This window comes from Ictidomys tridecemlineatus, chromosome 1 (genome assembly GCF_052094955.1).
Source record: "Ictidomys tridecemlineatus isolate mIctTri1 chromosome 1, mIctTri1.hap1, whole genome shotgun sequence".
Taxonomy (NCBI): domain Eukaryota; kingdom Metazoa; phylum Chordata; class Mammalia; order Rodentia; family Sciuridae; genus Ictidomys; species Ictidomys tridecemlineatus.
Genome location: NC_135477.1, coordinates 178456903 through 178470839, shown reverse-complemented (window position 1 = coordinate 178470839; position 13937 = coordinate 178456903). Strand labels below are relative to the sequence as shown.

At 38.9% G+C, this 13937-nt stretch overlaps 1 protein-coding gene across 1 annotated transcript in view; it reads right to left on the bottom strand.

Moving 5' to 3' along the window:
- Nucleotides 1–2533: 2533 nt before the first annotated feature.
- Nucleotides 2534–13937, bottom strand: part of Rars1 (arginyl-tRNA synthetase 1) — a 33857-nt gene continuing 22453 nt past the window's right edge. The window contains exons 12-15 of the mRNA XM_078052272.1: nucleotides 11614–11719; nucleotides 4146–4318; nucleotides 3501–3748; nucleotides 2534–2742 (exon numbers count right to left, since the gene is read on the bottom strand). Coding sequence (XP_077908398.1) covers nucleotides 2633–2742; nucleotides 3501–3748; nucleotides 4146–4318; nucleotides 11614–11719 — 637 coding nt within the window. The 3' untranslated portion in view covers nucleotides 2534–2632. The remainder of the gene's footprint in view (nucleotides 2743–3500; nucleotides 3749–4145; nucleotides 4319–11613; nucleotides 11720–13937) is intronic.

Genomic DNA, 13937 nt, shown 5'->3' with positions numbered 1-13937 from the left:
GTGTTCCATCTATACTGCAAAGACGGATGATTTAGTCGAATCATTCAGGGTCTAGGATTTGGGGAGTAATACATGAAACTAGGTTCTTAGTCACCAGCTTCTTGTAACAAGAATTGGCCTGGCCTCGCCTCTGAAGCCAGGCATTGACTTTTCTCCAGCTATAAAAATCCATTTCTTCTAAATTAAGGCTATTTCATGTACACTAAAATCTGTTTTTTTAGGGTAGTACTTCTGTCAATTACCTCAGCTAGATTTTCTGGATAACTTGATGCAGTGCCTAGGGAAGCACTTGCTGCTTCCCCTGTTATGGAGATGGCTTTTTTCATAAAACCTCATGAAACCGTCTTCACTTCTTCATCTCCCTCAGCCTTAATGGGATCGAAGGGTTAAAGCCTTGCCCTGAATTAGGCTTTGGTTTAAGGGAATGTTGAAACAACTGGTTTGATTGTCTATCCAGTCCACTGAAACCTTCCATTAGCAATAAAGCTGGTTCGCTTCCTTATTTGTGTTTGCTGTAGTAGTACTCTAATTTTCAGTGACTTGGGGGCTGAGGTAAGAGAACTGCAAGTTCAAGGGCAGCCTTAGCAACTTGGTAAGACCCTGTCTAGAAATAAAAATTAAAAAGCATTCCATGGTAAAGCAGCCCTGGGTTCAATCCTTGGTACCAAAAAACAAAAATGCCCAAGAACTTTATATTTACTACTCGGCTGTTTGGTGCACCAAAATGTGACAGACATGATAGGAGCACATGGTATTAGAAAATGCGTGTAACGTACCCTCTTAATGAAGGGCTACAGCATTCACTTTGTTTAAAAGTAAATAAATAATAAAAAATAATAAACCTCCTATCTATGAAACATAAGTTATGCCTATGTTGTAATTTAGGATGTGTGTGGAAACAGATAATTTTATTAGGAATAATGAATACAAACGTGTTCACCTGAAAAAGTATTTTTAATGGCTAAAATAAAAAAAAAGCCCCCCCCCCAAGAGGTCAAGAGGCAAGGGTCACAGAGTCACAGAAGGGCCCTTAGACTTGAACGAGATTAAGGATTTTGCTGGACTGCTGGCACACACCAATAATCCCAGCTACTAGGGAAGGTGAGGCTGGAGGATTGGATTACTGAGGGCAGCCTGGGCAACTTAGACCTGTCTCAGTTTTGGGTTGAGATGTGGCTTAGTGGCAGAGCACTTAGCATGTGTGGGGCCCTGGGCTTGATTTCAAATACAGTAAACAACAAAACCAAAACAGGGACAACCCCCCACAACAAAAAAATTGCTTTTCCAAATCAACATACTAGTGAGCATTAAGAACTTGCTAACCAGGGGCTGGGGTTGTGGCTCAGTGGTAGAGTGCTTGCCCGTTACGTGTGAGGCACTGAGTTTGAGTCTCAGACCTTCATTTTATTTATATGTGGTGCTATCAGTAACTATTTAAAAAACAAACCCAGGCTAACCAGAGCTCTATTTCCTAAGGAAAAGTTCCTGATGTTATCTAACATTTGTATTTCTGTAAATTGTGGTACAACAAAGTTTGGCCTTAGGCACATCAGAGACTGATTTGCTCTTGAGCTTTCTAGTAATGTGAATCAGTCATGACCATCGGTTGATTTTTAATATGCTCCTGCATTCTGTCATCGTTACTCTTCTTTAGTGGTAAGGCCTGTAGATTCCAGGTCTAGGGAGAATGTGTGAAGTTGGTAGGCTGAGAAACTACTTAGTCTCTCCACACCTGTTATAGTAAGCTGGTGTGGACACGTCCATCTGGTGCACATGTAGCTTGCTAACTCATCTCTAAGGTTATTTTGAATCTGAAGCCCCCTAGCAACAGTTAACATTTAATAAGCACTTGTCATTCTACTGTGCTGACTTCTTCCCATGAATTCTCATTGTTAGTTAATGGAAATGCTCACTGACTCAGAAATCACTGCTGAGGCCTCCCCCCACTCTCCCCGCTACTGCCACCAACAACCTCCTCCTGGTTTGCTAAAGCAACAATTGCAAGAAGTGAGACAATGTGCTAAGCCCAGGGGTGATCCTTGACTGCTCTAGGCAAATCACTGCAATCTTACTGTAGACATTAATGCTTCTCTAGTTTCCCTTGGAATGGAGCTAATCCAGGACTTGAGGAAATTTCCAATCTGTTTTCTTGCCCCCTCCCTCTGAAACAAGGTCTTTTACACTGCCAGTGTCATTGGATTGCAAAAATAAGAGTTTGAATTTGGGAGTTTTACATACATGGGTATGAATCTTGTTTTTGTTCCAGAGCAAGTAATTACTGCTGCGGAGTCTCGGCTCTGTCACATCTTACAACAGAGGTATATGAAGGTCTTGGGGCACATATTAAGGTCTGATAAATGAGATCTGTATCTGATTAAAGTAAGTGAAAACACATCCCTGCCAATAAACTCCAGGACTATGATTCCTAAGCCTACATTAGTCCATGGCCTCCACTGGCATTTTGGTTTAGGAAACAAAGTGCATTTTTTTTTTTTTTTAAATACTAGTTTTAAAGAACCACATTTTACACAGATAGTTGAGAAAATGTTTTTACTAGTTTTTGGATCCACATGATTGTAAAAAAGCAAACAGTGCTAATGGCCACTTTGGTAAAAACAGTATTCAAAAGGGGTTACATCCTTTGGACAGGTTTAATTCCCAGGATATCGAACCCCTTGGCCATGACAGCAGCTACTGCTTCACACAGCAGCATGCGCCACATGTTCACCTTCAATACTTCTCCTGAGGAGAGAGAAGAGAGACACTGATTAGCTTGGTTTTATGTAGAAAAATCAGCTGTGTAGTCTAACTACAACCACCTGTAGACAAGAAAAAACTATTTATAGAGGTCTGCAATAATGAGAAATGTAGATTTTATATTCTCTTGTAGGATTGATAGTATTTAGGGTCATAGCTGGTTCAGACAATGTATTAACGAACTTTTTTAGAAATTTCACTCAGGCACGATCCTCACAAATGGCTACTTGCCTTAATAGTTTTGATATACTTCATTAACCATGGAAAGTGTCAGAGAACCCAAGGTAGGAAAGGATCACCTGTTATTTTCCAAAGGCAGTTTTCTTGGCCTGAGAGTATAGCTCAGTGGTAGAGTGCTTGCCTAGCAAGTGTGAGGCCCTGGGTTTGATTCCCAGTACTCTACTACATGCTCCACAAACAAACAAAAAACCTAGAAAGGCAGTTTCAAATACGTTCTTGGCCTCTCTAATACTCTGATTTTGTTGAAAATGTCCTATTCCCAGGGATTTGTCAATTGTTTTTCTTGAAGTTGTAAGGTTCCACCCCCCAATGCCTGAGTGGAGATGCACCGTTTCTGCTAGCATTAGTTCTCATTTTGTCCATTTTTGTATATGGTATGGATTACTCTGCAATTCTTTGGGGAAAAGGGAGGATTTCTATGAATAAACAAAGGGAAACATAACCCAGCCCAAGTTCCCTCAGAGCACCCATTCTCTAATATGGACAGAGGATAAGATACTCACCAGTCTGTCGGTCCTTCTCTACACAGTAGCAGCTATCATAGAACTCTGTGAATGTAGTTGCCAGCTCGTAAATATAATCACAGAGTGTGTGGAGAAATAAGTCATCTAAAATCTTTTGTAAAATCTCAGGGAAGCGTAAAATGCACCGGCCTAGTTTCCACTCCTTCTCATGGTCCAAAATGATCTTGGTCTCCTGAGCAGCTTTGCGGAGCATCTCTTCATCAATATTGGCCAGCCGTGCAATAGACCTGGAATGCCAGACAAGCACTACTGATCCATTTTGTCAGGCACACACATTCTTCTCCACGAGAACACATGTAATTAATTACTGATAAGACATTGACTGATGTAAATCAGAAATTAAGAGATTCTTATAAAATAGACGATGCATTTACTCTGGGGCACATCACTATTCAAAATAAGCTGGTCTGAAGTGTTTTACAATACTGGAAGGGAATATTCTTTTAGGGGGGCAGGTGATGCCTGTTTGGTATTTAAATCTGCCAGAGTAAATGGGAACAGGCTAAGGGGTTCCATATAACTTGCAATTCTAAAAGGGAACACACTTCCAAAGACACTTGTATATACAAAACATACATTTTGGAGCAACTAAGAATACTTTTGTTTGCTTCACAATAAGATTACCTGATTCTAGTGAAGGCATACAACAAGTAAGCAGCTGTGTTCCCTCTGTCATCGAGCATTTTGTCAAAGGAGAAGATGTAGTCATTCAGCCGGTTATGGGAAAGGTCAGCATATTTGATACAACCATAAGCGACAGATGTCTGAGCAGCTTTCAATTCCTCTGCAGTTAAGACCTTTGGGAAAAACGAAAGAGCACTTCTTAGCTTACTGATCAGTGCTTTTGCCCAGATGTCCCATGGGCAGAGTACTGGGGTAGGAAGCATCTAATGGCACACTTATCAATAAACAATGATACTTGTAGAATGATGTGAGCTGATGTGCAAAGATTATAAGAATCGTCTGCTGTGCATAATGAATGTTTCTACTATGAAAAATGTGATTGGAAAATAAGCTATCAATACTTTACATTCAGTAGATATGAAATCCAAAGCACAAGTTAGTATTTATGGTATGATGTGGATATAAACTATTGATTATAGAAAACTAGAGTAAAATAAAACAAAAGAATTAAGAGTGGAAGATGTATTCTAAAAAAAAAAATTTAGCCATATATTAAGTATTTCTGTTCCGGCTATGATAGATGAGGTTGGGCAGACCAACCATTCACTGGAAGCAACTGTGTGAAGTCTGGGTAAATCAACTGTGACAGTTGTCAAAATAAAAACAGGGTTGCTGGTATCAATCCTAACAAATAAGTATGGATGGGAAGTTACAAAGGAAGTGTTGTCCTAGGATTGCTAGACAGCATCTAGCACAGAAGAATCTGCAACTGTTTGGTGGTGGAACCCTGCTGATTTTATTTAGGAACTGGTTTGATAAGGAGTATTTAGGTAAAAGACTTGTCTTTTTTTGGAAAGTCATTTCTAGCACATAGACACTGTCCTCAGGAGTACCCAAATTTCCATAGCATTTATATTCTGTTAAGACTTCATATTTCCTCTAGTGAGTTTTTTTGGTTCTGTGCACCTAATTTAACATTGATTTACAGTTTGTATGTGCCTTAATTTTGGTTACACATGTCTATATGTGATTTGCTAATTAACTTCATGTTTCTCAAAATCTTCTGAGCCAAAATTAACATTCTAAATGGTGGGCTCAGGATTGCTAGTTAAAAGCTGCTGGGGTAGTTAGCACATCTATGTGAAGAGAACCTGCTCATGGAGAGGTAAGACCATTTCTGTCACTCTGTAGCTAGGTCATCTATCAGGTGAAAAACAATCTTGGGCATAGCATGCTTACCAAAGCAAGACACTCTGCCTAAACCCTGAACATTCCCTAAGATAGTTCTTAAAGGATTTTCCCCTAAAAGTATGCAAAAATCCCCCCACAGGGACTCTAGATGGTCAAACTGTAAGATAGTTCTTAACATAGTTTAAGTCATCTCTTTTCTGATGACATGTTTATGCTAAAAGGGGCATAAATGAGTTTTTCTCAAGAAATGAGAAAAACTTTCAAATTAATGGTCTCACAATTCCAAAAGGGGTGTCTATGTTACCACAGAGCTGCTATGAATTGAGGAAAAATCCAAATTTTTCTCACCTTGTTAGGTGAGAAATACCTAGTCTTCACTAGGTATTATGGTTTAACTGTTAAAAATTCTAGGGATTGTGGTTTAGTGGTAGAGCACTTGCCTTGTATGCATGTAGGAGAGAAGCAAAGGAAGTTAAGAATTCTAGGTAGTAGAAAAAAATTGTCAAATAAAATTACTCGAAAAGAGGGCAAAACCAAAGGTTTAAGCAGATTGTAAAGGATCTGAAGGACTCATGCAGAGTTTGTGAATGACAAATTTTAAAGAAAATCTCATTAAGTTGGTTATAAAGTTGTTCACAGGTTTTTCAAAAACATATGAAACAAGAACTTTGTTGTTTTAAATGGAATGTTTCTGTACTTATTAAAGTTGTAGCAGTTTTTGACCTTTTAAATGTTCCTTTAAAAATATGTATGAATAGTTTCCCATCTTAAAGGTCGAGGACAAGTTGTCTAAGCTGTTCCTGATGTCACCAGGAACAAGGTCATCAACCCCTTGCTAATTTTATTATTTATATTCCTCTCTAACATGATAGACATGGTAACACTGGACACACATTCTTCCACTGCCTATATTCAAGTCCCTTTTCATTAGGTTTGCTTGTAGATGATGTACATGAGTTTCTCATAAGGAGAAGCAATTATGTTGTAGGAAGTTTTATTTTTCCCTTTGGGCAGCTGGCATAGAAAACAAAGCCTCTGTTTGACAATTTTTTTTTTTTTTGAGGGGTGTGTGTTTATTGCTATTGCTGATGCTGGCTTTGAACTCGTGACCCTCCTGCCTCAGGCTAACAGGCGTGCATCACCACCCCTGGCCCCAAAAGTAATCTCAGTGTAGCTTTAGTTTACATTTCTCTACTTGCTAGACATGTTGAACATCTTTTCATATATTGATGGTTCATATTTCTTGAAAGGTGTTTAGTTCCTTTGCCTATTTACTGATGTATCAAGGCCATGTTAAGTTTCTGAAACATGATGTACCAAAACCAGCACCAAGAGGGAAGTATATAGCAAGTCAATGCTCACAACAAGTGGAGCTCGGATAAACAATCTATCGTTGCATCTCAATGAAAAAGACCCAACTAAACACCAAACTAGAAGAAATTAAGATCAGAGGAGAGAGAAATGTAATCGAAACTTAAAAAAGTACAAAAGATTGACAAAACAAAGAGCTTGTCCCTCAAAGATGAACTGTAATTAGAGGGAAGACTTGAATAAATCACACAAAGGCAGGCTCTGGAGAAATACAAAGATTGTTATGAAAAACTATGCCATCAATTTTGATAACTTGGAAATAGACACATTTCCTAGATAGAGCTTGCCAACAATGAACACAAACTCAAAAATACTTCAAAGTAAGGACACTGAATTTGTAACCAAAAGCCAAGAACTAGATGGCTTCATTGTTAAGAACTGGTATTAATTGTTCTTATTTCAAGATAAAGAGGAAGACATTCTTCCAGGCCTACATTAGCTTGATACCAAAACCTGGTAAGAACACAAGCTATAGCCAAATATCCTTGATCACAATTCAAATTGAACTATTCATGCAAACTACTTGATGGGGGAGGGCACATGGTGGACAGACCAACATTTATGGGTTTTAGTACTGTAAGATGCTTTGAAGGCAAGAAAGAGTTGACTGAATCATTTGATCAGTGTGGAGACACACCTGTTGCTTAGGGGAAAGGAAAATAACTACAGGTCTTCACACTTTCAGAAACCCTGTATGAGGCCTGCCATGGCAAAAATCCAGTTGTGGGCAGAGGCAAGATGAGAAAAAGATTACTGTGCGGGGAGCAAAGGCACAAAAGCTAGGAGTTCATCTTGGAGCTGAGTACTAGGAAAGAGGCCCCCTAAGCACAGGCCCAAGCTCACAGAGGGAGCCTCCTGGCAGCAGGCAGGGGCCTTTGCACAAATGGGACAGACCTAAGGTCTGTTCTTCAAATGGGCCTGGGGCAAAACCTACACGAATACCCATGACTGGGAGACTTCGGTGCATCCCAACTTTGTCAGCCTTTGTGGCCGTCTTCACTACACAACCACAGGCAGCAGAGCTATCCCTCAGTGGGATAAACTCACGTTTCTGACCTGCCTCACTGCCAACTGCTGCATGGGCACACCCCTGAGGCCCTTGTACTTGGGTGTGCCCGGGCTTACTGTCATTATGGACAAGGGGCTGCTTTTGCCACTATTGTGCACGGCATAAATACGGAACAAGACTTCTACATTGGGAGGAAAGTAAACACAGGACTTTGCCTTGGAACCAAGTGCCATGCTCATGAAAATTAACATTGGCTAGATCCCAATGGTGCCAATCCCAGGGTAAGACACATAGCCCCAGTCCACTAGAACACTATTCTGGCCAGCAACACCCATACCTGGTTGTATTAGGCCCCAAGTGTACCACATCAGTAAGCGGCCCACAGCAGCACTGGCCTTAGTCCTCCCTTCAGTGCTATGCAGAGCTCATCAAGCCATGGACTCAGGGTGGCAATGGTGGTCACAGACATTGGGGTAGCTCCCTCCACAATGATTTGGCCTGACCACAGGCTGTTGACTTTGGCACCAGGAGTCTCTGGGATGGAGTATCCTTTAGATATTCACTGAGAGGACAACTGTGTAGTTGCACAAACCTGGCTTAGATCCCACTCTATTGCTGAAATAACAGCACCATGGACTTGTGGCAAACCTAGACATATAGTGCCACCTAGTGCTCAAATAGCAGAACTGTTCTTAAAATTTAGGTTTCTGGGAAGATGGGCACAAATTAGGAAGAACCTCATCCTGTAACCTCTGGCTGATGTCTCATACTGGGTGAGCATCAAGGATGTTCTGGGGGCCATGGCCTAGTTTACTAATCCAATCAGGTTTTGGTGCATTAAACACAGTGGGAGGAATTCCTGGATAGAAAAATTTAAAACGGCTCTTTTAAGGGAAACTCAAAAGCTGCAAGAAAAAAATCTGATATCACAATAGAAAGATATACACAACCGAAACATAAGTCAAAAAACTCACTAGTGAGCTAGTAAGAGTAACTATACAAAATCCGAGTGCTCTACAAACATGGCCTGTTTTGGTCTTCATACATGAAGACTGCTGAGCATGGTGGCCCATGATTATAATTCCAGCTACTTGGGAGGCAGGAAGATCGAGAGTTCAAAGCCAGTGTGACAAAAGCAAGACGCTAAGCAACTCAGTGAGACCCTGTCTCTAAATAAAACACAAAACGGGGGCACTCCACCCCGGTACCAAAAATAAAAAGCAGTAATCAAAACAAGATGTTGGTTAAAAAAAAAAAAAAGAGACAAAAGCCTAGAAGTAAACTCATACACCTACAACCAATTGATTATTTTTCTTCCTCTTAAGGACTGAACACAGAGCAAGAACACGCAGTCCTTCTACCTGATTCTTGGCAAAGGTGCTAAGAACATGCAGTGAAGCAAGGACAGTCTTTTCATCAGTGGTGCTAGAAAAAATTGGTTACCTGCAGAAGAATGCAAACAAATTAAAAAAAAAATTAACTCAAAACACACTAAAGAACAACCTGAAACTACTGGAAAACATTAGAGAAATATGTTACTGGAATGGACCAGGACCCAAAAGCTTCTGCACAGCAAAGCAAATGAGGAAAACTGTATTTGCAAATCACATCTGAAAAGGGATCAATACCCAAAATAATTCAAACAACAGCAAAATCCCCTAATACTCCAAAAAAGATCTGAATGGACATTTCTCAAAAGATGACATATTAATGGGTAAATGGAAAAAAATGTTAACAGTACAGAAATGTAAATCAAAACCATAAGGTTATCAACTCAGAATGGTTATCATCAAAAAGACAAATGACTGCCTGGATGTGGGGAAAAAAGGGAAACCTAGTACAGCCACTATGAAAATTGGTGGCTTCTCAAAAGACAAAACAGTAGTGCCGTGTACCCAAGCAAATGAAATGGGTATGTGGAAGGAGATACCTGACTCATGTTAATTTCAATACTGTTCACAAAGCCAAACGTGAAAGCAACCTAAGTGTCCATCAACTGATAAATGGGTAAGGAAAATATGGTACATATATACAAGGGAATACTAAGCAGGCATGCATAAAAAGAGAACAAAATCCTGTCATTTGCCATAAAATAGATGAAATGGGAGAACATTCTGTTAAGGGGAATAACCCAGGCATAGAAAGACAAGTAGTACATGTACTCTTGTAGAATTTAAGTTCATCAAGTTCAGAGTGGAATGGCATTGCCACAGGCATGGGTACTTATTCCCATGCTGTGCTACTGCAGAGTAATATACTGTATATCTCAAAGTTAGGATTTTGAATGTTTTCACCATAAAGAAATGATAGATGTCAAAGGAAATAATATCAATATACACACAAACATCACATGGTACCCCAGAGAATAATTTTTAGGCTTTTACGTATCATTTAAAAAAAACCCACACAAATAGCTTATTCAACAAATGGTGCTGGGAAAACCAAAGTGGATCAAAGGCTTAGGCACTAGAACAGAGAGCCTGCACCTACTAGAGGAAAAAGTAGGCCCAAATCTTCATCATGTCAGCCTAGGATCTGTCTCCCTTAAGACCTTTAAAGTGCAACAAGTAAAATCAATAAATGGGATGGACTCAAACTCAAAAGCTCCTTCTCAGCAAAACAATGTGAAGAGAGAGCCTGCAGCCTGGGGGAAAATCTTTACCACATGCACTTCAGACAAAGCATTAATCTCAAGGATATATAAAGAACACAGAAAACTCCCATAAATGTGCTAAGCAACTCAACAGACACTTCATAGAAATATGATCTATCCACAAATATTTGAAAAAGTGTTCATCTGTATCAGATGCAAATCTACTCTTAGGATTTCATCTCACTCTAGTCAGAATGGCAATCATCAAGAATAGAGGCAACAATAAATGGTGAGGATGTGAGGGAAAAGGCACACTCATACATTGCTGGTGGGACTGCAAATTGGTGCAACTACTATGGAAATTCCTCAGAAAATTCGAAATGGAACCACCATTTGACCCAGCTATCCCACTCCTCAGTCTATAACCAAAGGACTTAAAATCAGCATACTATAGTGACGCAGCCATGTCAATGTTTAGCTACTGTGAATTGAGATGCTATAAACTATGGAACCAATCTAGATGTCCTTCAATAGAAGAATGGAGAAAGAAAATATGGATATACACAAGGGAATATTACTCAGTTTAAAAAAGCATGAGTAATGGCAATTGCCAGTACATGGATGGAGTTGGAGAATATGCTAAGTAAGCCACTCCCCGCACCCCCACACCAAAGGTTGAATGTTTTCTCTGATATGTGGATGCTAACTCACAACGGTGGGGTGAAGAACAGTTACCTTAGATAGAAGGGAGAGGATATAGGGATAGGAAGGATAGTATATTGAAACAGACATTATCACCTTATGTACAGCATACTGATGTGATTCTACAACATGTACAATGAGAATTATACTCCATCTATGTATATCAAAGTGCACAAATGCATTCTATCATGTATAACCACTTAAAACAGCTAAAAGGCAGCAGAGCTACAATGTCACATTAACAAAGAAGGAAAAAGCCATGACCTTTGGTAATAGCCAAGAATCATACTTTTTTCAAATGCTCAGTACAATTCATGAATTTATTATGCACTAAAATCTGAGCAATATAAGCCTGGCCTAGTTAGACTGACTCCCTGTAATTTTCCTCAAAAATGGAAAAAATGACAGCCTGGCACAGTGGCACATGTCTGTAATCCCAGAGACTCAGAAGGCTGAGGCAGGAGGATGGCAAGTTCAAGATCAGTCTTGGAAAATTCAAAGGACTAGGAATGTAGCTCACAGTTCAATCCCCAGTATCAAAGCAAAAAAAAATTATACATAATGCACAGCATACATTATACAAAAAAAAGGCCTTGGATTACCTTGTCTCTCTCTTTTTCTTTCAATTTGTCCATAGACCGTTTGAGTCCTTCTTCCAGAAGGTCTATGAGGCGTACCGTTTCCCCTGACCGTGTTTTAAACTTCTTCCTAAAAAATTTAGAAGTCACAACTTAATGAATTTGAAAATGACCTTTTAATTAGAAATATTCAAACTGAAAGCTTGAGGGGCCTGTTTGAAATCAGTCTCTATGCTAAGGTAACAGTGCCCCATTCCACATGGCAATTAGGGAGGGTAGCAAAAGACAACTGTTTGTACGTGTGTCGCCCCCAGCACCCTATGGGTTAGCCCTAACAGTGGTCTTCCTTCAGTTTCCTAAAAGGAAAAGTAAAAAGATTTAATTTATGCATTTTCCTGGAATACGAAATTCTGCTTGGTAGTTCTAACCTTTTAGGAAAATTAGTCAAACACATGTTTGCTTCTAGAATTACGTCAGAAAATCCTATACTGGAATCTTAACATTTCTCTATATAGTAATTGATCTTATTTAGTGGTTCTCAAACCCAACTGCATTTTTTTTTTCAACATTTCTTTTTAGTTATACTTGGGTACAATATCTTCATTTTGCTGTGTTGCTGCGAGGATCAAACCCAGTGCCACTGAGTCACAACCCAACTATATTTTTGGAATCCTTTTGTCATAAAACTCTCAGAGCCCCATTCAGACATACTGAAATTAGAATCTCCCTGGATGGGGCACAAGTAAATACCAACTAGCAATGATAATGGCAACTGAGAAAACTGGATTTTACCTGTTAAAAAGAAGTTTGCATGACACCAAGTACTTTTTTTTAAAAGTTCAAATATAACATACAAAAGCATATTTTTCTATACAACATTAAGCATACCAAATGTGATAGTGCCTCTTATTTTTACAGCTTGATTTACAAAGGCTCTATTTGCCTTTATCATCTTCATTGATATTTTTCTTTATTCAATCCCCAACAACCGGCAATTGAACCCAGGGCCTCACACATGCTGGGTAAAAGTGCTCCTCCACTGAGTTATACCCCCAGCCTGCCAAATCTCCTAAGTGTTCAACAAAATGCTGAGGAAGGCTTCCTATTGTGTCTACTTTGCAACAACTGGTCCCATCCGTTATTCCCTCCTCTCACCTGTCTTCCATTTTTGAATGTGACAAGGAGGGATGCATATTTGAATACCAACAAAGCTTTTAAAAACAGATGACAAACACCCACTTGAGATTTTTAAAGTCCCACAGTGGGCCCTGGCATGTATATCTTCCTGTACATAACGTGAAATACCATGTGGAGCAGGTGCTCAATAAAAAGGTGTCCAAGGAATACGAGATAAATTATGTCCTAAATATTAAAACAGAATTTGAGCATTTTAACATTTAAAATACAGTGAGCTGCATTTAGCTATTATGTAAATTATAGTATCCTAGCTTTTTAAATTTTTTTTTAAATCATGCAGAGAGTAGAAACAAAAAATAAACGGATTTAGGATACCTCAGCCATACATGATAAATGAAATAAATACCACCTAAACATCTACCAGAAAACAGTTCAGGAAATAAGATTCCTTGGTTTAAGCACTCTGAGGACCATAGGACCCAGTGTCCTGATTCCACAAAAATGTCATACAATATTTCCAACAAATTCACTGAGTACTATAAAATCCCTACCAAAATAATATCTGTGGACAAACTAACTTGTCTTTCATATGCTCACATCAGGGCTTTTGACCATTCTCTAGCCAAATTGAGTCACCTCATGTGGTTTTCAGAAGCATTACCACCTGTGTGATGTAATATCTAGGCATTATTAAATAAATCAGTTTTTAATAAGTGCTGTTTAAATGGCAAGTGATCCTAATACTAATATACTACTGAATGTTAAAGTTTTGTGCCTTTGGACTGATGAATATCACATATAAATAAAATACCTAAGTGTATTTACCTTTTTATAGAGACAAATGTGAAGAATTAAAAAATGATAAGACATTATCAACATGTAGGCTTTGATAACATTTTTGAGATGGTCAAAGAACAAAAACAGTGAATCAAACCTTTACCAAGTGTGCAATTGTGAAGGAAAAGATATTTACAAAATGTCTAGACTGAATTTTTGCATAATTTTTCTGAAATCTGAAAAGGTACCACTATAGATTTTAGAACTTAATTCTGTGAGAACAGAAATCCTTAATCTGTTAAGTCTCGAATTTCCTTTTCAGTTGACTTCATGCATATGTCCCCTTTGAGACTATATCATCTGGCAGTGATGAGAATATACAGAATGGCTCAGCTGAATTTATCAATGTACAGACTAAAAAACTGAATTACCTA